The sequence below is a fragment of the Poecile atricapillus genome, chromosome 1, assembly GCF_030490865.1.
Source record: "Poecile atricapillus isolate bPoeAtr1 chromosome 1, bPoeAtr1.hap1, whole genome shotgun sequence".
Taxonomy (NCBI): domain Eukaryota; kingdom Metazoa; phylum Chordata; class Aves; order Passeriformes; family Paridae; genus Poecile; species Poecile atricapillus.
This window is the reverse complement of record NC_081249.1, coordinates 124,023,915-124,048,761: the sequence shown is the minus strand read 5'-3', so window position 1 is coordinate 124,048,761 and position 24,847 is coordinate 124,023,915. Positions and strand designations below refer to the sequence as shown.

At 58.4% G+C, this 24,847-nt stretch overlaps 3 protein-coding genes across 18 annotated transcripts in view; 2 read left to right on the top strand and 1 right to left on the bottom strand.

Moving 5' to 3' along the window:
* The window catches only part of LOC131585804 (cell cycle exit and neuronal differentiation protein 1-like), a 30,754-nt gene extending 8,417 nt beyond the window's left edge, over positions 1 to 22,337 (bottom strand). The window contains exons 1-10 of one of the 14 annotated variants that reach the window (XM_058852356.1): positions 20,666 to 22,337; positions 20,257 to 20,577; positions 19,880 to 20,182; positions 19,492 to 19,806; positions 18,605 to 19,378; positions 18,147 to 18,518; positions 17,923 to 18,072; positions 17,688 to 17,783; positions 17,404 to 17,496; positions 17,041 to 17,181 (exon numbers count right to left, since the gene is read on the bottom strand). In XM_058852356.1, coding sequence (XP_058708339.1) covers positions 17,041 to 17,181; positions 17,404 to 17,496; positions 17,688 to 17,783; positions 17,923 to 18,072; positions 18,147 to 18,518; positions 18,605 to 19,378; positions 19,492 to 19,806; positions 19,880 to 20,182; positions 20,257 to 20,577; positions 20,666 to 21,092 — 2,992 coding nt within the window. In that variant the 5' untranslated portion in view covers positions 21,093 to 22,337. The other 13 variants (XM_058852364.1, XM_058852346.1, XM_058852373.1 and 10 more) reach the window with 13 other exon arrangements.
* On the top strand, positions 8,262 to 16,391 carry LOC131585872 (NACHT, LRR and PYD domains-containing protein 12-like). Of its 3 annotated transcripts, XM_058852488.1 has the most exons (8): positions 8,390 to 8,605; positions 11,723 to 11,882; positions 12,504 to 14,187; positions 14,621 to 14,749; positions 14,994 to 15,164; positions 15,366 to 15,539; positions 15,664 to 15,834; positions 15,989 to 16,391. In XM_058852488.1, exons 1-8 carry the CDS (start codon positions 8,405 to 8,407, stop codon positions 16,188 to 16,190), a joined length of 2,892 nt encoding a protein of 963 aa, XP_058708471.1. In that variant the 5' UTR covers positions 8,390 to 8,404; the 3' UTR covers positions 16,191 to 16,391. The 3 variants fall into 3 exon arrangements, with proteins under 3 accessions (XP_058708481.1, XP_058708471.1, XP_058708490.1); XM_058852498.1 differs by lacking the exon at positions 11,723 to 11,882 and having other exon boundaries at positions 8,262 to 8,605; XM_058852507.1 differs by lacking the exons at positions 15,664 to 15,834; positions 15,989 to 16,391 and having other exon boundaries at positions 15,278 to 15,533.
* Positions 22,338 to 22,440: 103 nt separating the features above from the next.
* AIP (aryl hydrocarbon receptor interacting protein) lies at positions 22,441 to 24,817 on the top strand. Its single transcript, XM_058852519.1, has 6 exons — positions 22,441 to 22,639; positions 22,781 to 22,960; positions 23,179 to 23,367; positions 23,546 to 23,722; positions 23,809 to 23,950; positions 24,037 to 24,817. Exons 1-6 carry the CDS (start codon positions 22,541 to 22,543, stop codon positions 24,240 to 24,242), a joined length of 993 nt encoding a protein of 330 aa, XP_058708502.1. The 5' UTR covers positions 22,441 to 22,540; the 3' UTR covers positions 24,243 to 24,817.
* Positions 24,818 to 24,847: the final 30 nt, after the last annotated feature.

Genomic DNA, 24,847 nt, shown 5'->3' with positions numbered 1-24,847 from the left:
AGAATGGTCTGGTTTGGAAGAGACCTTAAAGCTCACCTGGGTCATGCCATGGGCGGGGACACCTTCCACTGGATCAGAGGGCTCCAAGCCCTGTGCAGCTTGGCCTTAGACACTTCCAGAGATGGGGCAGCCACAGCTTCTCTGGTCAGTGTGTGCCAGGGCCTCAGCACCCTCACAGGGAAGGATTTTTTCTTAATATCAAACAGGAACATCAAACAAGTTGGACTGCCTGTCATCTATGGCTGCCACATCTGGGCATCCACAGTCCATCCTGGCTCTGTGTGTGAGGCCATTGGTCAGCAATGACAAACTCACATCCAACCATCCAAACAAACAAACCTTTCTTTGCCTTTGCTCACCCTTTCAATTCCTTCTAGGTAAGGAGAAAACATTTTGTTCCATGGGGAAGCAGATGGATAGATCCTTCCTGCCTGTCTCACCTTCCACCCTTCCTTTCACAGCACTATCCCAAGGTCGATTTAGGGATGGTTAATATGTGATCTTGTGTGATACTCTCCCTCCAGATGGGCACTGTAGGAAAACTAGGATTAGTTCCTCAGTTCTCACAGGTATCAGGGATAAAAGGATTATTCCTGCCAGCATTTTGGTGGAGCAACAGCAAAACAAAGCACCAGATCCTCAGCTGGTGCAAAACAGAGAACTGACTGCATGGATTTACTGTAGAGGTGGATCTCTTGGTGTCAGAGACATCTCACTCCTGCCATCTCCTTTCAGGGTTTGCTGGACTTGGCCATGGAGCCAAACAGGATGCTGGTGATCAGCTGGGGCTGTCTTCCCCAGGGAACTGGTGGAAGCAGTGAACAGCTTTGGGAATTCAGCAAAGGGACAGAGTAGGCTTTGAGGGGATGTAAAACTACCACAACCTCACCCCACAAACGTGGCAGGGCAGGGTGAGCTGAGGATGGAGCTCCTGTGGCTGCACTTCCATGTGAAGGGAGGAGAGGACAATACACTGGGCATTTTGCCAGCAGCTCTGGCAGTTCAGTACCACATCAGCTCCAAGCTAGAGGAATAAAATGTAACCGGGAGGCAGCATCGGATCTGAGCCGCCAGCTTTGCCGGCTCCCTGCTGACCTTCAGGGCTGCCAGGAGCCTGCAGGGAGCTTTCTGCCTGCTAAGTGAAATCAGAGCTCATTGTCTGGATCGAGAGCTGAAGAGGCTCCTCAAAAACCTCAGCCAGCAAAGGTTCCTTCCACAGTAGCTCAGAGGGCAGATCACTCCTCTAATGACAGGAACCAAGGCCCAGGACTGCAGCAATGATCTGTGCTGCTGACTCTTCTGGAAAAAAGGCAGACAAAGGTGGGGCTTTCATCTCCATTTAGGCAGGAATGGAGGAAATCTCACAGAAATGACAGGTTTGGAACTAGAGCAAAGCTGAGCAACACCTTATGGTCCTAAGATGGAAACACCTCCCTCTCCTGCTCTTCCTTGCCAGCCATTGCTTGGTGGCCACCACCTGCTCCAGTGCCAGTCAGCTGGAGCTGACTAAGGGAACTGCAGCACCAAAATCATGGAATTCCAAAGCTCTCACAGAATATCCTAAGTTAAGGAAAGAACTCACAAGCATCTTCCAGTCCAGCTCCTCACACTGCACTAGGCTTGGTGACCATCAAACCTGATACTTCTCCTTGACTGCAGCTGGACAGTGCTTGCATTCCCTAGTTTGGGATACTAAACCCTTTTGGAAAGCCCAAACTCTCTCTCTCTCACAGTTTGCTGAGTGTGTATCAGACACTTGGGCATCCTGTACCACACAAACACCACCCAGCTTCAGACCTCGCTGGGGCTTGGGAGGGAAAGAAGGCCCTGGTCAAGTGCAAGAAATATTTTCCTCTCAGTGCTCATTCTGTAATATTTCTGTAGATATCACCTGCCTCACCTTTTCCTGCAGAAAAGGTGAGGCATCCATACTGCTCTGTCAGCACAAGTCCTACATAAATCCAGGGCTGAGGCTGTGCAAAGTCACTCCCAGCTCCTCTGGTTTGGGACCAATTTTATCTTTTTTTTTTTTTCAATCTGGTACCATGAGACACAAAGAAATAGCAAGTGGAGCCCACAACTGAAGTGGGCTCAGAGCTTAAAGCAGGGAGAATCAGATTAATCGTGGCATAAATATTAATTTAGCTTGTTGCTTTGATATCAGTTAACTGGGCCACTCACACACTCAGATATTCGTGTGGTTACAGCACATGGACCAAGCATTAAACTTCTGCTTTTTCCCTAGGAAAATCATGTGCAGCCTGTGGAGATCGGGAGGTAAATCAGAGAGGGAAAACTCACCTTTTTGCTGAGAAATGGGGACCCTGTACAGCCCTGGCACCTCAAGATTTATCCACACCCCTCACTGATCCAGATTCCTGGGGGCAGGAAAGCTGGTTTTGCTTGGATCCCATGCAGGGCCATGGAGCTTTGTCCTGCTGCCATGCCGATCTATCACACATGCCCTGCACTGCCACAAACAGAATTTCCTGATTCTAAGTAAATTTCCACTAAAAGCAACACAAACCCATCATGCAGCTTAGAAAAGGTTTTAAAAGCTGTAGAAACCAAACTCAGCCAAAAATCAATACTGGCAGTTCTTAAGTGCCCACATAAAAGGGCTTTTGTCTGTGGTTTTCCATCACTGCAAGTAGCCACAGGATCACCCAGCACCTCTCCAGACCTTCTGGCCTGGCTCCACCTCCTCCTCTGGCTCCTGGGTACCCTTAGAAGCACATCCTCTTCCATCCCAGTACTTAATCTTCTGTGTGCTCTTAGCTCCCTACCTTGGCAATCATCTCTCCTCTCCATCCTGTACTTCCAAGGGCATGACCATGGGCTCATCTTTAAGCACCTCTCTCTCCCCAGACTGAAGAAAGAGGTGCTTTCCTCATATCCAAAAACTAAGCTTGCACACGAGGGTTCCCCCATTCCTTTGTCTCCTCCTCTTCCCTCATTCCATCACACCAAGTTTTTCTATAATGACACGTTTTCCTACCTTTGCTTTCTTCTTTATAGCTCCTCACATCTTTTAATTCCTCTCTTCTCTCTTGTCAGCTGCTGTCTCTGCCTGTCTACCCATTCCTCCCCCTTCCAGCTTGCTCTCTGCCTCCTACACAGACAGCAGCACTTCGGAATAAGATTTTGTGGAAGACAGGCTTCATTCCCTGCCTCCCTTTTCCCTGCTCCATGCTATTTCTGTTTAACAATCAGTGCCCTTTCAGGAAGGTTCTCATTGCCAGCAGCTAAACAGCTCTTTCTCAGGCTGGGAAGACGGAGCTGGAGTAATAAAACCAGGGATGATAAAGGAGAAAAAGGAAAAGGAAAGCCTTCCAAATTGATGCTGCTGCAAAGATTGGCACGCAAACGCCACAGCTCCCCTGGGATGCTCTCAAGGTCAGTGCAGTCGGACTCACCCAGCGCAACAAGCTGCCCTCTGCCAGAGCAACAGGCCAGCAGGGGAACAGCTTCCCTTGGCTCCCTGAAGGGCACCTTTCCTGCCTCAAATCCCAGCAAATCACCAAACACATCTATTCATCTGTCTCCTGCGTGCACAGATGAAAGCTGCATCAATCCTGCACCGAAGGCAGCGGATGAGTCATTGCTAAGCTGTGCCACAGCACAGCTCCATCCGGATGGCCCCTTCCCCCTGCAGGGAGCAGCCCATCTCCAAATCCTCTCATCCTCCCCTCCTGCTTCCATTTGGAAGGAAAAGTCAGTCACTTTGCAAGGCCAAGGAGCTGCTCCAGCGTGTGGGCCTGGGGTGCAGTGGGAAGCTCATCCATCTTGCAAATAGCTACTGACCACATCTGACCTGGAGCAATGCTGTGCAGAAAGAGCCAGAGATGGCAGGAAACTCCTCATCTTCAAATCTTCCCCCTTATCACCTCATCTCCTCTTCCCTTCTTTGTCACTTCTGCCTGTCTGGAAGAAAGGCACTGATCCCCTTGTGCACAGGACAGACAGACCCTTGCCCTCCATAAGGAAACAGCAGCTGGCACCAAAGGTGGCTCTGTCACAGTGGTGGGAGCTCCTTTCCCAGCACTCTCACCATTCCACTCTCCTCCACCTTCTCGTCTAACGCCTCAGGAATGCAGCTTGGACCACCCTGTCCTTTGGGAAGTGTCCTCAGGGGTCTATGCCTGTGCCCTCTGCCACATGTGGAGTGATCTGTCAGGGCTGGAAAGATTTGTGTCCAGTCCCCTCCTGCAACTGAGCAACATTCCCAGTGCTCCAACTCCCCATTTCCAATGGGGATAACCAGCACTTCTCCTTTTTTTCTGAGCTGCTGGGGGAACAAATGTGTTAAAGGTGGGGAGATGCCAAGCAAGCACCCAGGAGAAGGACAGCAGAGTAGTGACTAAGCCTTTCCCCATGCCCAAGAAGTGCAGCGAAGATGGATGAGGTAATGCACCGCCTCTGATATTACCATAAATATTAAAGCAGCTTTACATAAGGAGCTTGTGTTCTCTCAGCTGCCGTGAGCAGCTCCCCAAGGAGGACTTGAGCTCCCTTCCAGGCTATTTCAGCCCCCAGCTCCTGACGCAACGCCCGGCAAACGTGACACAACGCAACGCAAACCCCACGCCAGCAGAGTCGCTTGTCAGATGCCTCTAAACGGCCTCAGTGCTGCACAGCCAGGCACAGGCTGTACAGGAGCCTGCTGTGCATCCCAGCCCTCCCAAATCCAACCCTCAGAGACAGCAGCACCAAGTTGCAGCAAATACTGGTGACCCACTTCACTCTGATGAGATATTTATGAATCTTTTTCCCGGTCTGTTGTTTGTTACTCCCCACATCCCTCCCCCCATCCCTGGATGAAACATTTCCCTCTCAAAAAGCCCTTTGAATCTTCTTGTGGAGTGTCAGATGCTGGAAGTATTTTAGCAGGGGCAGCAGCCTCAAATCGCTGCCACTGGGGGAGATTTGCCAGCCAAGCCTCTGCTCCATGGCTGCGGCAATTCCTGCAGCTGCTCTGAGCTCCAACATGCTCCTCACTGCTCCAGTTGGTGCTAGCAGTGACCAAAAATCTGCACCCACCACCCCCACAGCGTGGCCAGGACCCATCTTCTCACTCCCAGTGCCACCGAGCCACATCCCCTCTCTCCAGGCTGGGCAATGCATCCACACAGAGATTGGGCTGTACCTGGCACCAAGGTGAGGTGTGGGAACAGGATGGGTTCCTGTAGCCCAGCAAAGGTGGCTTTGCCCTCCATTAGCAATGAAAAGGGCTCTGGGATGCAGACCCTGGGCCACCAGCTGCACAAAGGTATGACACTGTTGTCAGTGTCCAGAGTCTGCCCAGTCTCCAGAGGCTGCCCAGCCATGCTGCCCACACAGGTGACACAGCACTTCAGTCTCCCCACCAGCAAGAGCCCAGGAACAGCTCTGTGGTCTTTGTCTGCATCACAGCCTCTGCAGATGACAAGCTCTGAGCTGAGCATCACCTCTGCAAACCACACACATCTTGTTCCCAAAGAGCTCCTGGGACGGACGTGGCAGACATTTTATTCTCTGAGAGATGGAGGCGGCACTGCAGACACACCACGCTCCTGCCAGGGGCTCAACCTGTGTTCTTTTCAGGGGGTTTAACCCCAAACACAGCTCCACCCTACCCCCCTGTCTGTATAAAGCCACGTGCACAGCAAAAGCCAGGCACTGCCGAGCAGCCGTGGGAGAGAGAAGATTTTGTCTCCAGCCACGTGCTCCGGCTGACTCCCCAGGGGTGGGCACTGAGTCACACCTGGCACAGCCCTGGCCTGCTGTCAGCAGGAGCAGTCACACCTGGCACGGCCCCTCAAGTGCCACAGGCCTCCCCCATGCAGCTGCACTCTCAGACACATCTTATAGGAAAATAATTTCTAGAATTTGACAGAATCTGGAAATACTTTGCTGAGACTGGGTTGGAGATACCCTGCTGCAAAGCCTGGCTCCTCAGGGTCCCAACACAGTCCCCAGGCCCCCAAAACAGAGTTCAGAGAACCTCAATTTGCTGTGCTAACCCCAGTTTAATCTTGGGTTTGAACCTTCCTCACACAGAAAATCAAATCCTCTTTTCTCCTGCATAGTTCCATTTTTTTTGTAGCAGAGCAAAAATGTAGCTTTTACCCTTCAAAAGTCATGAGGTGTTAGATCTTGAGCCTCTCTGTGGCAGGGCTGAGCATCCCTCACCCCAAGACAGAAATTCAGGGCACAAAGGAAAGGCTTCTCAGCCAGGATGACTTTTTTTTTCCCCATGGCAGCTATGTGTCAGGACACTGGATCGAAGCACTGGAGTGATAATGGGGAACACTGTGGGAGATGCCACAGCAACAGGAATCCTGAAGCCTTAACCCATGAGTGTGACACCTCACAGGGATCTGGGTACATCCTGAACCCTACCCTCATGTTTTGACTTTTGCAAACATACTCAGTTCCTTTCTTGATAATATTTTTCCAGCCCTCCCAGAGCCAAAAATTCAATTCCAGCAACACCATGCCTGGGGCCATGGGGCTTGTCTGGGTTCTCTGCTCAGCTCTGGGTCTGTGGTGCCAGCTCAGGGATAATGTGACAGGGTCAGCAAACATTCCCTTGGAGAATGGTGAACAGCCATTCCTTCCCACCACAAAGCCCTGCTCCTTACCCAGAGCCTGCCAGCACTTGGGAAAAGTCCTTGGGAAGAGCGCAGATGATTCCAAATTGGGGTGCTGCTCCCCAAGCCGGTCCCCAGCTTCAGGAGGCCGATTCCCTTTCTGACAGATCTTGCTTTTAAGGTGTCTTCCTCCTGTATTTCTTGTATTCCTATCCTGTATTCCTTGGGATACAGTCCTGTATCCCAAATTCAATATCCATAAGCAAAAAAGGATGAGGGATATATGTGACACAGTGAAACAGCCCCAACCACTGCAGGTTGGGGTCAGTCACTGTTGCTGCAGGAAGCAGCAGCAAATTCAACATCCCTCCCCAGCTTATGGGCATCCTAAATCCATCCCTTCTGCCTGATGCAGCATCACCCCCTTTGTGGCTGAGCTGGGGCCAGCAGAAAGATTCTGGAAGTAATTCCTCACAGGCAGAGCTGGGTCTGGAATCTGGCAGCCCCTGGATCTGCATCAGCCTGAAAACTGTTGCTCTGCAGCTGAAATCTAAGAAGCCACCACAGGCAGACAAGAGGCCAATTCCACATGAGGCAGTGACCTTCCAGGGAGGCTCCCCACACTCTCTGGGGTAAAATCCATCCCTTACCTTGTGCAGCAACACCAGGGCACTTTCCTTCCCGGCAGGAAGCTGGAAAGCATCTGGGGAAGGATGGCCAGAGCTCCTTCAGCATGGAAATCCCTGCTCAGGGAGCTCCATCCATCCCTCCACCCCATCTGACAGCTCCAACACCTGATCCAGGATGGGGACAATGTGCCAGGTTGTTCTCCTGCCAGGGGAGGGGACGGATGCAGCGGGATGAAAATGCACTTTTAGGGAAGAATTGGGGTTTTTTTCCCCCATCCCACCACAATATCACAGGGTTAGATGTTGGTGTTGGGCACCGTGGCTGAGAAAGGACAAATTTCCATTCCACTGAAGGTCAAACCTGTGAAGGTCAGACTTTTGGAGGTCAGTCCTGAGATGGAGCACGGAGCTTAATCCGGTGTAGTCCATCCTCCCTCTCCTGACTGCATCCTGCCCAAGCCCCACCCAGGAAAGCAGGGCTGCGGCAGGGGGGGGTTTCCTCCTCTTGTCCCAATGCCCAAGTTCTGCCAGCCTGACCCCAATTCAATTTTTCAAATCCTCTTCCTTCCCCCTTTGCACCTCCCAAGAAGCCACCAGCGGGACAGAGAAGTAAACAGGAGCAAATCAACAGGTCCCTGCAAGCACACATCACAGGGATGCACATGGATGCGCAGAGAGCAGGAACATCAGACTGAAGAGCCTGAGACATTCCCAAAGCATTCCCTCCCTGGAAGCACCCACCGTGACTCAGGAGACCCGCTCTGGTATCTTCCACCCCTCTCCCGCTCCTTCGGTGCAATATTCTCCCTTAAAATAGGCACTACTGCCTCTTGACATTTTTCTCCCTTTTGTTTGTTTTTTTGGGGGCAGATTTCCCTTTTTGAGCCCCTCTCCAGCACAAGCCCAGGGTCAAATCAAAGGATACACCCCCTAACTGATATCAAATTCTCCCTACCCAACAAAACAACCCCTTTTCCTCGGAAAAGGTGAAGCCTGAACCAAGCTGCCGGCTGTTCCCGTTTCCCTCCTGCCTCAGGACTGACAGAACTAAAGAGAGCCATTAAATCCACCCAGGCAGAGCAAAAGGCAAGCAAGTCCCACCGCCCATGCAGATGGGAGCGGAAAACCAGACGGAAAACTGCTCAAAACCTCTCGGGGAGGTGCAGCAGCTCTCCTGCCAAGGCTGGAGGGGCTTAGCTCGGGATGCTGCTCTCCTCCTCCCTCCCAGCAGCCCTGTTTCCGGCACATGGCCGGCTCTGCTTCCCCGTGCCCGGCTCCCTCCAGCCTCCGGAGCGCTGCTGCGGCGCCCGGGGCCTCTCCTTGGCCCGGCCCGGCTCGGATCGGACGGAAGGGCTCGCCCGGGCGCCTTTGCACAGCCCGCAGAGCTGGCGGAGGAGGCTGCAGGTAGGTGGGGGCAGCGGGAAGCAGCGGGCAGGAGGCACCCGTGCTTTTGCAGAAGCACCTTCTGTGACTGCCTGACCTTCAGGGAGCAAAACGTGGGAGCCGGGACGGGAAGGGAACCCCTCGGGGCCGGCCGTCCTCCTTTTCTGGGGCCAGAAAAGCACTTTTTGCCTCTTACGGGGAAAGCTGTGGGCAGAGGCAGGCGGCGTGGCAGCCCCCGGCCTCCATCGCAGGCGGCTGCGAGGAGATGGACACTCACCTTGAGCAGGCAGCTCCGCGTCTCCGTTTGGCTCGGTCACCCTGCGCAGGACATCCGCACGTCCCCGAGCCGGGAGCCCTGGCCCTTGCACCCCGCGCCCCCCGTGCCGGCGGCATCCCTTACCTCTGTCCTCCGGCCGGCCGAGTCACACCTTGGGAGCTGGCTCTTGCGCAGAGAGGAGGGAGGGAGGGAGGGGGGTGGGATGGGATGGGGGGGGAACTCGGGAGTTTCCCACAATGCACCTCTGCAGACTGCATGAAGATGGAGAGCGAGGAGGGGGGGAGAGGGCGCTCCAATCCGGAGGGAAGGGCTGGGATCTGGAGGGGCGGGATGCCAAGGTGAGGGCTGCAGGGAGGTAAAGGCAGCCCAGCTGCATCTCCACGTCCTCTGTCATTTGGGGCTGAGCTGGCTCAGCAGTTCTGGGCTGTCCCTGCGGCACTGACCCCTCTGCTGCTCCATTTGTTTCTCCTCCAAATCCTGCATGGATTTGCAGCAATTACATGAAACACAGCAACAAAGTGGGGGAGACACACTGGGAAAAACACCTGGGGAGCAGGCCAGCCTGATAAATTGGGATGCCTCTGTGTAAAAGGAGCATGAGCCTCACACCACCAGGATAAGGGATTTCCAACTGAGGCAGTGAGTTAAGGAATGTCAAACTGACTTGCCAAGGAGAAGCTCTGCACAGTGCAGGGAGGACACTGAAATGCTGCACTTTGGGGTAATTCTTTTGCCAGCTCTGTTTCCCTTCTCCCCAGACTGCTCCTTGTCCCAGCAGGCTGGGGTTCGACACTCCTTCCCAGTCTAGAGGTGGGCACACAGCCCAGTCCCACTGCAGAGTGCTGTCAGCCAGCCAGGCACACAGCCATCTCATCCTCTTCCTCCTCCTCATCCTCACCAGCTAAAAGCAAAGAGTCCTCTCTGTTACAGCCTCACTCATGCAACCAGGTGCAGGGCTCAGATTCCCATCCTTGTGTCACTTCCTGCTTGTATCCCAAACCTCAGCAGTTCTGGGATTGTCTGGAGCTCTTTTAGCCCTTATTTCACGGCAAATCAGGCTGTGTGCTACTTGCCCATCTGCCTCCATCAGTTATTTGGGACCCACCAGTGCCCAGCCAGGTACATGTCATGTCTAAAAAACACTCAGGTTGCTTAAATCCCACTGCTGAGAAAAATCCTGCCTGTGTTTGAAGAGAGCTGCAGAATGAGGGGCTGGATGTAAGAACCCAAATCTCCCAGGACAGGCTGTGCTTCCAGGGGCTGCTTTGGGATGCAGCTACCCACACCCTGTCGGGGCAGGGATGAGCAAGGTTATTCCTTCTGTAGTCCTTGGCGCCAGGACTCGGCTCAGACAGGCTGGCACGGACAGGATTAGCTGTGGCTGATGCTGATGGCTCTGTTCCCTGTCTGGTCCTGTGCCCAGCAGTGCCAGCACTCCCTGCTCTTTCAGAGACTTGTGCCAGGCACAGCCAGGATCTTTCCATGGCTCCAAACAGCTGCCTTCCCTTCCTAACACCTCCCAAATCTGCTGATCTACTGACAGCAGCAGAGGGGCTGAATTCCTGCAAAGCTGGTGGAAATCCATGGTTTAATGCAGGTGACACTCCCAAACCATCGCTTCCCTAGCAAAATCTCTCTGCTGCTTATGTATCAGGCAGGAATATCCTCAAGGTGGCAGGAGGAGGGAGGGAACCTCCTGCAAGTGGGAATCGCTGGGTCTTGTCCCCAGAGCCTGGATGAGCTGAGGTCAGGGGTTCTGGCAGCGTTTTCCTTATGTTCACACACTCTGCCTCTGCCTTAGGAGATAAAACAGCCCCACGTGATGCTCTCACACACCTCAGACCAGAATTCACATTATATTTAAATTTTGAATGTAACCTTTTTTTTTTTAAACTGAGGTTGGAAAAAGGGAAGCAAAGGAAAAGCTGTGAAAACAATAAGCTTCCCCCATCTCCCCCTGGCAGAGTCACATCCCCCCTAATGCAGCGCAGGCACAGTGAGCAGCAGCCCTGGCTGAGACACAGCAAGGTGAAAATGGCTTTTTCAAGGTCAGAAGGAGTGGGAAACCTTTAGAAACGGTGCTGCTGGATTTGCCCCCTCCCTCTCAGCTCACAGCACCTCCCAGGAGGAGTTGGCAGGGATGAGGACAGCCCTGGCTCCTGGGGAGCTCTCCCCTGCAAAACCCACAGGGGAATGTTGGTGGCAGCAGCATCCCTGGGAAGGAGCATAAAATCATGGAATTGTTCGTGTTGGGAAAGCCCCCTGAGATTATCAAGACCAAACATTCCCCAGCACTGCCCAAGGCCATCACTGTCCCACATCCCCAGGTGCCACATCCACACGGCTTTTAAATCCCTCCAGGGATGGAGACTCCACCACTGCCCTGGGCAGCTGTGCCAGGACTGGAAAACCCTTTCTGTGAAGGAATTTTCCCCAATATCCAGTCTAAATCTCCCCTGGCACGACTCAAGACCATGTCCTTTAGAGAGAAACAGTTATCCCCAGAATTATTTGACATCCTGAAAGCAGGAGGGACAGTGTGATGTCTGGCTCTGAGCAGCGAAATAAGGAGTCCTTAAACTCTCAATGTGCCTTAAAACATCCTTTCCCCCTTTCCCAGTATTCCTCACAGGCAGCTTTGCTCAACACATCATCCTGGAGCTTTTTTTTTTTCCATCATGGAAAGAAAATCATCACAGAAAATAAAATAATCAAGAGGGTTACCCCCTCCTAATCCAGACACAGGTGCCCTGTTCATACACTGGAGCAAGCAAACCAGGAGAGCAGGTCACAGCACAGGCTCACACCCCGTTCATCCCTGAGCATTCAAAGATCCTAAAGGAGCCTCTCTCCTTTCCTAGAGCCCCAGTTACAACCCACCCACAGCTGGAGAGGGGGAAAAGGCCACACAGCAGAAAAAAACCCTGTGGCCATTTGGGCAGCACCATTTGTCCTTAAACTCCTGGGAAAGCAGGATGAAGGATGTTTCTCACAGTGGAATGACTTGCTGCAGCAGCCAAGGTGGGTTTGCCTGGCAGCAGGAAGTCCTTGCAGTGAAAATCCAAACCTCCCCACTGGCTGGCATGGGCCTGGCTTCTGGGTTCAGTCCTGGGCACTCCTAGTTGGAGCTGTGCTGGGGACAGTCACACCAGCTGTGTCCAGGCAACTCATCTCTGCACAGGATTACATGGGCTTGCAATTCCTCGATAAATGCATTGTTTAAAATCACAGAATGGTTTGGGTTGGAAGTGACCTTATAGCTCTCAGCACTTTCTGGCAGCCAGCTGGGCAGATTCTTTCCTCCTGAGATGGGGATTAAGGGTATCTCTGCTGAGATCTGTGTTCTGGAGCCCAGGGACAGTGCCTTTGTCTCCTGGAGCACCAGTCAGAGGCTGCAGGCAGCCCCAGGCAGTTGCATTTGCTCCCAGGTGGGTGAGGATTATAAAACAAGAGTTGATAGATCAGGATCAGGACCCAGAAGAACACCCAACCGACCAGAGTCCCCAAATCCTCACAAACTGTGTCCTTAGTGCCCCAGCCAGACTTAGGAAGCACTGGGCGTTGAAATAAGTGGCTGCTGGCTGATGGTGTGGTGGGGAATTTGTCTGAGCTGTCATCTGACCCTGCTCCTGTTCGGCACAGAGCACCGGCGGGACAGCAGAGAGCACATGGTCCAGGAGTCCTGGCAGGACAGGGAGCTGGGCACCTGTCCCAGGGAGAGCCCATCCTTCCACAGACGCTTCACCACCCTGACCATCACCAGGGAGCCTCTGAGCAAGCACAGAGCCACGGATGGAACCAGCCAGGGATGTGCCAGTGCCAGCAGCGGAGCAGCCACCGCCACCACCGCGCTGTTTGAACCCAGTGGAGATGGGAAAACCCCGCAGGTCGTGGTGCTGGTGGGCGCCCCAGGGATGGGGAAGACAACAATGGTCAGGAAGGTGATGGTGGAGTGGAGGGAAGGGACGCTCCACACGCAGTTTGACTTTGTCTTCTGCATTGACTGCAAAGCAGTCGTCCTTCCCATGGAAGCCAGTGTGGCAGACCTGTTTTCACAGTGCTGTCCTGGCTTGAGAGTGCCAGCTGGGAAGATCCTGAATGACCAGAAGAAGATCCTGTTAATTTTTGATGGCTTTGAGGCCCTGGGGTTTTCCTTGGTTCAGCCCGACGCTGAGCTGAGCTCTGACCCCAGGGAGGTGAAGCCACTGGAGCTCACCCTGATGAGCTTGTTGAAGAAGACCGTGCTCCCCGAAGCCTCTTTGCTCATCACCATGAGGCCAACAGCTCTTGGAAGCCTGAGGCAGTGCCTGAAGGGTGAGCATTACGTGGAGATACTGGGATTTTCGGCAGCCAGGAGGGAGGAGTATTTCCACAGGTATTTTGAGAACCCCAGCAAAGCAGACATGGCCTTCAGGTTTGCCAGAGGCAACGAGATCCTCTATAGCTTGTGTGTCATCCCTGTCATGAGCTGGACCATCTGCACCGCCCTTGAACAAGAGCTTTGTGGGAAGAAAAACCTCCTGGAGTGCTCCAAAGCCACCACAGGGATGATGATGTTCTACCTCTCCCAATTACTGAAGCACAGGGACAGGGACAACCCACAGGTCCTCCAGCAGTTCCTACTCCAGCTTTGCTCCTTGGCTGCCGAGGGTATCTGGAAGCACAAGGTCCTCTTTGAGGAGAAGGAAATCAAGGACTATGGCTTGGACCAGTCAGGTCTTCTCCCCTTCTTCCTCAATGAAAGGATCCCAAGGGAAGGAGAAGACCATGGGAATGTCTATGCCTTCACCCACCTGCACCTCCAGGAGTTTTTTGCAGCAATGTTTTACGTTCTGGAAGATGATGGGGAAATGGTCAGCAGCTTGGGGAAGCTTGAGAAGGATGTAAATAAATTATTAGAAAGCTACAACAAGTCCAGAAAGGATTTGAATGTAACAGTGCAATTCCTCTTTGGTCTGGTCAGCCAGAAATCCATAGAGTACATGGACAAAACCATTGGGTGCAGAATTTCACCACGAGCCAGGGAAGAGCTGCTGGAGTGGCTTCAGGAGAGGCACAGAGGCCTCTCCCACCCTGGCCAAGCACTGAAGGTTTCAGAGATGGACACTTTCCACTTCTTGTTTGAGATGAATGAGAAGAGCTTCACACAAAGTGCATTGGGTCATTTCACTGACCTGGACTTGAAGGACACCAGGCTGACCCTGTATGACCAGATGGCTCTTTCCTTCTGCATCCAGCACTGGGCTGGGCTGGGCTGTGTCAGCCTCCAGGGATGCTCCTTCCACTGGCAGGATCCTGAGGCAAAGCTGGATGCATCAGTGCCTTGGTAAGTCCTGCTCCTCCTTGCTTTAATGACCCAAAAGGATTTCTCTGGCCCAAAGGATGACTCAGTTCCTCCCTTCCAAACACCAGCTTGGCCTTTCCCTGGGGTGATGGAGCTTCTTGGCTCGACCTGGCCAGGTCGACCTGTGCCCAGCTGTCACTCTGGTTCCCTGTCCTCCTTCTCCCTTGCAAAGGGACATCACTGGTGCTGGAATGTTAAGCGCACACTGTGACTCACATCTCCCTAGGTGGCTCCAGCAGCAATGCTCCAGGTCCTTTACACCTCCAAAACCACAAAGGTCCCTCCGGAGGAGCCCTCCCATGCACTGGAGGCTCTGACTGTGGCAGGGGGGTTGTGTGCCGGTGCCAGTGTTGGAGCTGGGAGCTCCCAGCACCGCTGAGGGCTGCATGTGCCCCGTGGCTCTGTTCCCCTGCAGGTCTGGAGTCTCGGGAGCCGGAGGACATCCCAGTGCCCTCGTCCTGCGGCGGCAGGAGGAGCTGCCCTGCCCCATCCATCCACTCTGCCGGGCTCTGCGGCACCGGGACAGCGCCCTGCGGGTGCTCCGGTGAGAGACGCACGTGGAGCCCAAACCAGGGCTGGGATTGGGGTGTGGGTGGGGGCACCCGAATCACAGTGCAGTGGGTGAGTGGGTTGGTGCTGCCCCTGCAGCGGGGACACTGCCAAGCTGCCAGGGGGAGGCCAGGCCCTGTTTACCTGAGGGTGGTTGTTGTCCCTCGGGTTTGGTGGGCAGGTGAGCAGCCAGGACAGGTGAGGTGTGCTGAGCTGCCGTTCTCCGTGCTCTCCCACAGGCTGCAGTGGTGCCGGCTGTCTGAGAGCTGCTATGCAGAGCTGGCAGCGCTGCTGGCGGAGCATCCTGGCCTGGCCTGTCTGGAGCTGGGTGACAGCTCACTGGGTGACAGCGGCGTGCGCCTCCTCTGTGAGGGGCTGCAGACTCCAGGCTGCCGCCTGCGCATCCTGCGGTGAGCACCCCCAGCATCCATCGGGTATCTCGGACATCGGGCATCTGAGAGCTGGGGTGGTGACCCCAAGGGTCCCCATGGGGTGGCATCGTGTCTCTGTCCCACTCTTCCAGGGCAAGGAGATCCAAGGTTCTGGCACCAGGGTGGGGACAGACACCATGGTGGGATGGCAATGAGGGTCTTTCCCGGGGTTCCCATCAGGCTGCGGTATTCCCGCATCACCAGTGCCTGCTGTGAGGACCTCGCTGCTGTGCTACACACCAACACTTCCCTGGAGGAGCTGGATTTGTCCTTCAGCGAGGGGCTGCGCGACGCTGGCGTGGAGCTGCTGTGTGAGGGGCTCAGGCACTGTGCCTGCCCACTACAGACACTGCGGTAAAGGGGCTGTGGGATGGGCCAGTGCTCCCTCCTTCCTATCCAGAGCCTTCTCCTTCCCACCTGGAGCAGCTCACCTAGCAGAGGTCAAAACCCTCCTTCCCTGTTTCCCTCGCTCCCGCAGGCTGGGGAGCTGCCGGCTGTCGGGTGCCTGCTGCCCTGCCCTGGCTGCGCTTCTGCTGCAGGGGCCCCGTCTCACCTGCCTGGACCTAAGTGACAACGAGCTGGCAGCCCACGGCGTCCTGCAGCTCTGCCAGCAGCTCCGGCATCCCGCCTGCCCGCTGCGGAGCCTGGGGTGAGGGCCCTGCCATGGCCCCTTCCATGCCCGACATCCCTGAGCTGGGGTGCAGAGCAGGTGGGGCTGCACCAGCATCCTGGCTGCTTCAGCACCTCCCTCCCCACCACACGTCAAACACCTTCTCCTCTTTTCCTGCCTCCTCCATACCCAGGCTCAGCACAGACGGCTTCAGCCAGGCCCTGCTGCAGGAACTCGACGCCCTCCGGCCACTGCAGCCTGCCCTGAAGATCGAGAACCTCCTGGAGCATGACATGCCGCAGGCAGGGGCCATGGCCCGGCTACCCTGCCACCGTGGGCTCCTGCCGGGCCGCAGCAAGACACTCCCCTCCTTCAGGAGACCTCCACTCCTTTAGGAAAACTCCTTCCAACAACCAGAGCCATTCCCAGCCCAGCTCTCAGCGCTGCGAGTGCATCCGAGCCTGCCCCACCTGCGGGGCACTGCAGATCCTGCTGCATCTGCGGGGGATCCGGATCCTGCCCTCTCCTGTTCCCCTCGCTCTTCCTGGGAACACTTGGGTGCATTTGCCACTACCAAATAAACACCCTGCAGATAATCCCAGGAACTCCCCTGTGCTCTTCCCCCTGATCCCAGTGTGCCCATGGATCTGTCCACTGTTCCAGTTCCTGCCCCGTGTCATTCCCCAAGGAATGGCTGACGTACCCGGGATAGAGGTGCCAGCACCAGAGTGAGGTCCCAGCCTTGGGAGTGAGTCCCTGACCAGTCTGGATTTTAATAGGAAAAAAGGGAAATTCACAATGAAATCAAAGAAAATCCCTACATATGAGCTGTTTCCCTGCAGGGCTGGACACACAGCTCTGTGGCCATGGCCACCCCCCCCTTGGGATAGAGCTCCACCACAAAGCCACACAGTGTCCCCAGGGCTCTGGCATGGCCAGGGCATCCTCATGGCAACGTCCCCGATGCGCTGCTGCCCACATCATCATAGTCCGTGTGCCCCGGGGGCTCTTCTGAGGGCTCCCTGGAGGCTCCTGGTGGAATTGGAGGGGAGTGCATCCCACCTTGGGACAGCACAGAAAGGGGCCTGAGGGGACAGGTAGCTCCATGTCCCCCATCACAGACCCCACCTGGGCTCTGACCACAGCACCCACAGATCTGCTGCTGGCTCCCTGCCCGCCCCCACAGCCAATCCCTGCCGTGCACTGGCTCTGCAGAGGGGACAGAGTAGCTGGGAGCCCTCTTACCTGTGGGGAGGACACGGATCCACCTCTGCCGTGCCACTCCCTCGGACATGTCCCCAGTGCTGGGAGCTGGGGGCTCCTCTGGCACATCCAGGGCATCGTCGTAGCCATCCGGGGTTCCTGGCTCAGGCCAGGCAGGGGGCTCTGGGACAGGCACAGGTGTCCATGGCAGTGACCAGCAGCCCTGGCAGGGCTCTGGCTGTGCCATCCCCTCCAGCATTTCCACTGGCCATGAGCTGGAGGCCGCAAGGAAAGGCCATGCTTCCCTGCACATTAACAAGGGGAGGACTTGTCCCCTCATCTCCCCTGCCCGGCTGTGTCCTCTGTTCCCACTGTCTCCGCTGGCTTCCTGCCCTGTGGCCCTACCTGGGGCTGCCTCGCTCTCACTGCCCTCCACGCTGTCCCCGGTGTAATATGGCAGCTTCTGCACCGATCCCTTCGTCAGGGAACCTGCAGGGACTTGGGGGTGGCATCAAATGGCACCGCAGGGGACAGAACCTCACACTACAGAGTGGGGCTGCTGTGGAACCAAGGGGCCACCCTGGCCCATGGCAAGGAGCCACCAACAGCCACCGGGGCCCAGAGCTGCCGTGGGGCTGTCGGGAGAGCCTTCACTCCGGGCAGAGCTGGGGCACAAGGGCTGCACCCACCTGGGCGACTGGGCACCTCCAGGTACTCCGGCACGGCACTGTAATCCAGCTCCTCGTAGACAGCGTTGGAGATGGCATCCGCAGCTCTGCCAGCACCTGCAACGACCCGCAGCATTTACCTAGGGCCTTGGGCACTGTGGGTGGCACCAGGCTCACCCCTGGCCACCTCCTCAGCTCTTCTGCAGGGCAGGGGCCCGGAACTGGCTCTGTCCCGCTCCCATCCACCGGGACTCACCTCGCTGCCGGGCACGGGCACGGCACAGCAGCACAGCCAGGACACCCAGGGTCAGGCACAGCAGCGTCCCCAGCACCGCGTACACAATGGTTGGCACAGGCACAGTCTCCATGGCCACTGCCAGGGTGCTTCTGCTGGGGACACCTGTGGCTACACAGCCAGGCATGAGGGGAGGGGGATCCCAGCCAGCCTGCCGTGGGCCATGCAGGCACGGGCACAGCTACCTGCGCTGGTGGCACCCTCTGGATATGAGGTGGCGTTTGTCTCAGCGGTGCCGTCGCTGTCCTCCTCGCAAGCCACGTGGGCGTCCCCGCCAGCGCCGCAGCTCTGCAGGTGCCAGGCTGCCGAGGGGCACCCCCAGAGCGAGCGGCTCCCGTCCTCGCAGCCCACCCAGGCCAGCCAGGCACGGGACGGCTGCGGGCCGGCGACGGCCGACAGCCAGCCCCGGTCCCCGCAGCCCAGCTGGCGGCAGACGGTGCCGGCGGTGCCGGGGCCGGTGCCGTTGGCGCACACGCGGCCCCGGGTGCCGTTGTAGGACACCTCCAGGAAGCCCCGGCAGCGCCCGCGGCCGCCCGCCAGCCGCACCGAGAGCTGCTCTGCAACGGGACCGGCGGGGTCACGGCACGGCCGGCAACCCCCCCGGGGCCCGCGCCGGCCTCTGCCGGGGCTGCCCGCCGCTCACCTGAGCACACGGCCCCTGCCCCGCCGCCGCGGCCGCACTCGCGGCGTTCCGAGAGGCCGCATTGCCACAGAGCCTCCTCGCTCCCGGAGCACTCGGGCGCGTACGGCCACAGCGGGCCCGTGCCGGCACCGAAGCGCGCCGAGCTCGCGGCCTCCAGGGCCGTGCCACAGCCCAGCTCACGGCACACAACGGCAGCGTCCCGCACGTCCCAGCCTTCCTGGCACACGCTGCTCCAGCCGCCGCTCCAATAGACCTCCACGAGCCCGGCACAGCGCCCGGAGCTCCCCACCAGCCTCACCCGGCGGCTGCCTGCGGGTACACAAGGGCGACGCTGGCATGGCTGCCTGGGGCACCACCACCTCCGGCCCTTCTCGGGACACCCACCTGAGCAGAAAAGGTATGTGCCGTGAGGAACGCCAGCAGGTGCAGTGGTCAGCCACTGTAAGAAATAAGTTGGTACCTGGTCCTGAAATAAGTAACTGGGCAGCTCATCAGGCCACTCGGTCAGCGCAGTGGTCTTCCCCAGGATGGTTATGATCACGCTTTCCATGATGGCCCACTCCGTTGCGTTGATGTCCCTCAGGGTAACATTACCGGGGACAGCGTTGCTCTCGTCCAGTTCTCCACAGCCCAGCTCCCAGCACACCTTGCTGAAATTCCGTAGAAGCAACAGGTCTCCCGGCACACGGCGTTTGGCCCCGGTCTTTGTGGCCACCTCCAGCCACCCATCGCACCGGGTCTCGCCCTCCACCAGCCGCAGCGGCTCGACAACGCCTGTAAAATGGCCGCAGTCAGCCCTTCATCCCAAAATCACCCTCTCACTTCTGCTCCCAGTTCCTGAAGTGTCCCAAAAGCCCTTCAGGCTCCTCCGCAGGTGCCCTGCACACCTGAGCATTTGACGGCGGCGGCGTTGCCGGGGGCACAGGGCGGCTTCCCCAGCACGGTCACGGGGCACTCGCCCGGGTGCCGCTCGCTCCCGCTGCAGCCGAAGGCGTCCGGCCGCAGCGGCCCCTCCCCGCTGCCGAAGGAGCCTCCCGGGGACACGCCGAGGGCGCTCCCGCAGCCCAGGTGGCGACACAGGACGTGGGCATCGGGCAGGTCCCACTCGCTGGCGCACACGGAGCCCCACGTCCCCCTGAGCTCCACCTCCACCCGGCCGGAGCACGCCGAGCTGCCGTTCTCCAGCCGGAAGCTCGTGTAGGCTGCGGGAGGAAAAGCCTTGAGGGCGCTGATGGCGCAGGGACCCCAAGAGCCCCCGAGGTCCCCGGCACTTACGGGAGCAGATGACGCTGCCAGGGCCGCTGCAGCCCCGGCCGCGGGGCGGACGCCGGGCACAGGCGCTGAGGAGGGGCTCGGTGCCGTGGCACTGGAAGCCTCCGTCCCACAGCGACCCCGATGCCGCCCCAAAGCGGCCGCTGCCGGGGATGGAGAGCACCGGCCCGCAGCCCAGCTCCCTGCACACCACCTGCGCCGCCTTCGCGTCCACCTGATCCTCACAGACACCAAGCCAGGCCCGGCCCTGCCGCACCTCCAGCTGCCCGGCGCAGGCCCCGTCACCTCCGACCAGCCGGGAAAAGCCTGTGGGAGCAGCGCGGGCTCAGTGCCAAGGGATGGGCGTGAAGTGCCACACGCCCCCCCAGTCCAGCTCCTACCTGTGCAGACCACGGCAGTGTCGAAGTCACGGAAGCTGATGTTATAGGGTCCCCAGCCACGGATCTCGCAGTCCCAGAGCGTGGCCTCGAAGCCCCTGCAGTCCACCATGGCCATGTTGACTGGCCCGTCCCCTGGGTCGAAGCGGTCGAGGACGAAGTAGGCGCCGGCAGCCGAGCCACAGCCCAGCTGCTGGCAAACCACCTCGGCATCCTCCATGTCCCAGCTGTCGTCTCCCACCGAGCCCCAGCGGCCTTGCAGCTTCACTTCCACCCTTCCGGCACAGGGACTGCCGCCGCCCGCCAGCCTCAGCTCCACGCCATCTACACCGAGCCACGGGCAGGGCTCAGAGCTGCCCGGCACGCTGCAGCACAAGGCGGCCGTCCCAGCGCGGCCAGCGTGTCCCCTCACCTGTGCAGATCACCCCCACGTCCCGCTCGTGACCGCAGAAGTGCTCTCCCCATCCGAAGTGCGGACACTCCTGCAGCGCATCCTCGGTGCCGCGGCAGAAGAAGGGCTGCAGCCAGATCCGCCCGCTGCCCTGCCCGAACGGGGCGTACGGCGACGCCTTGGCCACCCGGCCGCAGCCCAGCTGCCGGCACACCACCGTGGCCCATCGGTCTTCGAAGTCGAAGTCGAAGATGCACACGGAGCCCCACTCACCGCCATGCTTCACCTCCACACGCCCGGCACAGCGCCCGCCGCCGCCCACCAGCCGCAGCTCCCCGGAGCCTGCGGCACCGAGGCTGCCGAGCCCGGCCCCGATCCCAGCCGCCCGGCACTCACCCCCACGCAGCTGCGTGCACAGCAGCAGCCCCAGCAACACCATCGGCCCCATGCCACCGGCCCCGGTGCCCAACGCAGCCAGGGCAGCTCTCGCCGGTGCCCGATCAGCACCGGCGCAGCCTTTATCAGGCGCCTCATCTCCCGGCTGCGGGGCCGCGGCCTCCAATAACCTGCTCCGTGCCCAAATATGAACCTCGGCTCCGCTTCTGGCGTCACACACCTCGCCACAGTGGGCTGCCACCCGGATGTCCCCGAGGGGGAGACGGCCCCCCCAGAGCACCTGGGATGCGGGGGCCCTTCCTGTAGCCCCCAGGGCTCTAACTCTGCTGCCGGAGCCCGGCAAGATCAATCCTGATGTGGACAGGCTTCACCCCAAACCCATAGCAACATCAAGCACGGGACCAGCTGTAGGTCCTGCACCTGCAGAGCTCCGAGCCCCCATCCTTGGGCTGCTCCCCTCCCGGGCCGCTCGGAGCCCCCGCGGGGAGTGGCAGGTGCCGGCTCCCCGGTCCCTCGCGGCGGCGCTGGCACATGGCGCTGCTGCCGCAGCTGCGGCCCCGCGCTCGCCTCGCCGCCAGGGCAGGAAGGAGGTGCTCACCCCCCGGCGTCGCCGTCGACCGCACGCGGCTCCCGACACCTGCGCTGCCTCCGAGAACGCCGCGCCGCCCCTGCCCCGCGGTGAAGCCACACGGGGGGGGCACAGAGCCCACATGATTTTGGGGGGACCCAGCTGGGTAAGCTGGGACCAAGCAGCGCCGAAAAACAAGTGGTGCAAGAGGGGGGAGGAGGTGCTCCCTTGAGTTCTCGGCTGTGTATGAAGGTGAGGACGGGGCCGAGCCCCCCCGCAGCAATACTGAGCAGTGTCAGTGCCGGCAGAGCAGCGTGCTCCCTACGGGGTCACTCCTGCAGCACCGCAGTCACCTCCATGAGCTACCAGCCTTTCTGTGGGACTGGGGACCTGCCACCTGCCAGTGTCCTCGTGTCACCCCAGGATGGCTTGTGGACTAAACTGAACCCTGGTAACCCCTAAGGTGTGCCCCTCAATGGTGTCGCGCTGCCTATCCTTCCTGCCCGCACGGAGACCCTGCCAGGGCTGGCGGGAGCAAATGACCCGGCTACGCTCTGCCCGCGGTGGGCGGGACCCTTACAGTGGGTCCCGGCCATATTATCCGCCTCTCATCCTACACCGCCTCCTTCTATGTAGGTGGCAAAGTGTCACAGGAGGTTTTCATTCCGGGACGCCTGCCGTGTCTCCTGGAATTGCACCCGAGAACGGAGCGGGAGAGAGGGGAAACCAGAACCATGTGGGAACCCGGTGCGCGGCTCCCCCGCTGGACACGCCCCCTAATCCATGACCACGCCCCTTCCCCGGGGCCCCGCCCCGCAGCGCCACCTCCGTGCCGGCAGGGGGAGCCCCGCGCAGCCACGACTATCCGGAAAGAACCGAGCGACGGCGGAGGCGGCCGAGCCAGGGCTGGCGGCGCGGGCGGAGCGGGCGCGATGGAGCAGCAAGTCGAGCAGCTGCGAGCGGACGGCGTGGACAAGGAGGTGCTGCGGGAGGGCACCGGGCCGCTGCCAGACTTCTGTGACGGCACCAAGGTCAGGTCTGCGGGGAGACGGGCGGGGTGGGGGGATGTGGGAAGCGGAACGCGGCGGGGGATGCGCGCATGCGCGCTCCCCCTCCCCCTCCCCACGTCTGCGTCGCCATGGTGACGCCGCGGGCTCCTCCTGCCTGTTCAGGCCACTTTCCACTACCGGACGCTGCGATGCGGCGATGAGGAGACACCGGTGGACGATAGCAGGGCACGGGGGAAGCCCATGGAGCTCATCGCCGGGAAAAAGTTCAAGCTGCCGGTGTGGGAAGCGGCTCTGCGAACCATGCGGCCCGGCGAGCGCGCCCGCTTCCGCTGCGACGCCAAGGTGGGCGGGAACGGGAACTTTCGGGGGCGTGGCTTGTGGCAGGGGGCGTGGTTTGTTGGTTGGGGCGTGGCCAGCGCGGGTGGGCGGTGACTTTCTGTTGCGGGCGCGGGTGGCGGGCGCCCCGGTGCGCTCCAGCCGCGGGGTGCGAGGCTGGAACATCCTGATATTCTCGCCCCCCCGCCGCCCTCCTCAAATTTCGCCTCCCTTCCCTCCCGCAGCACGTGTTGCTTTACCCGCTAGTGTCCAAGAGCCTGCGGAACATCGCAGCAGGGAAGGACCCGCTGGAGGGGCAGCGGCACTGCTGCAGCATTGCTCAGATGCACGAGCACTACTCCCTGGGGTACCCCGACCTCGACGAGCTCCAGAAGAACCCCCAGCCCCTCATCTTCGACATCGAGCTGCTGAAGGTGAGGTTCCAGCATGGGGAGCTCAGGGTGGAAGTGTCCAGAAAACACACAGATGTGGCATGTGGGACGTGGTTTAGTAGTGGCCTTGGCAGTGCAGGACTCGATGATCCTAGACGTCTTCTCCAACCTAAACAATTCCATGATCCTGTTCTCTGATTCCATGATGGGGTGCTGGCAGGTGGAGCCACCCGGCTCCTACCAGCAGGACCCATGGGCCATGACAGATGAGGAGAAGCTCCAGGCTGTTCCCCAGATCCACAAGGAAGGCAACGAGCTGTACCGGCAGGGCAAAGTGTCCGAGGCAGCTTCCAAATATTACGATGCCATCGCCTGTCTCAAGAACCTGCAGATGAAGGTGAGTCTCCCCAGATGCACACAGGCATTCCCAGGAATGCAGGGCTTGAGAGCTGCCCCTCACTCTCCCTGTTCTGTCTGCCACAGGAGCAACCGGGCTCTCCGGACTGGATCGAGCTCGACCAGAAGATCACACCCCTGCTCTTAAACTACTGCCAATGCAAGCTGCAGTGTGAGGAGTACTACGAGGTGCTGGACCACTGCTCCTCCATCCTCAACAAGTATGAGGGTAAGGAGCTATGAGCCATCCCAGGTGGCTGTGGCGGACACCAGGAGACCCCCCATGCTCCACTGACCCTGGCTCTCTCCCCACAGACAACGTCAAGGCCTACTTCAAGCGGGGCAAGGCCCATGCAGCAGTGTGGAACGTGGCTGAGGCACAGGCTGACTTTGCCAAAGTCCTGGCTCTTGACCCCTCGCTGCGCCCCGTGGTCTCCAAGGAGCTGCGGAGCCTGGAAGCGCGGCTGCGGGAGAAGGATGCCGAAGACAAGATCCGCTTCAAGGGCATCTTCTCCCAGTAGAGTCCGCAGCTGCAAGGGAGAGCCCAGCGCTCTCGGGACAGGTTCTTTTAGATATTCCACATGTGGAATGGTCATGGATGTTTATTAATGTTTAATACAGATTTTACTTATTTGAAGTCAGTGGAAATGGCCCCGGAGCTCGCCACGGATTGGGGACACAGCCAGGCACTTAGGTGGCAGCGTAAAGCATCGCAGCACACGGCTGAAGCTGTTCACTGGGCTCTAGACTCTGCTCATCGTCACGCCAGAGATGCATGGGTGACAAGAGCCTGCTGCTCCCTGCCAACTTTTATCACTTATTTGATGTTTTTATACTTTATGATGGCCATGGAGGGGCAATGCCTCAGCCCCAGCTCCAAACCATTCATGCCTGTTCTCCTCCGTGCCACGCCATTGTCACTTCTCCAGGCTGCTGCTATCATCCCAAAACAGTGTCTCCTCATGTCATGTCAGTGTTGGGAATATTTTATATAGAATAACAGCTTGTTCCTGCTATCTCTATAAACCTCTGGTCATGCTATGCCAAGATAAACTCAAGTAAAACCAGTCACACCCCCTGGTCACTACAAAAATTTGCTGCTAGAGGTAAAGGAGGGGAAACCAAG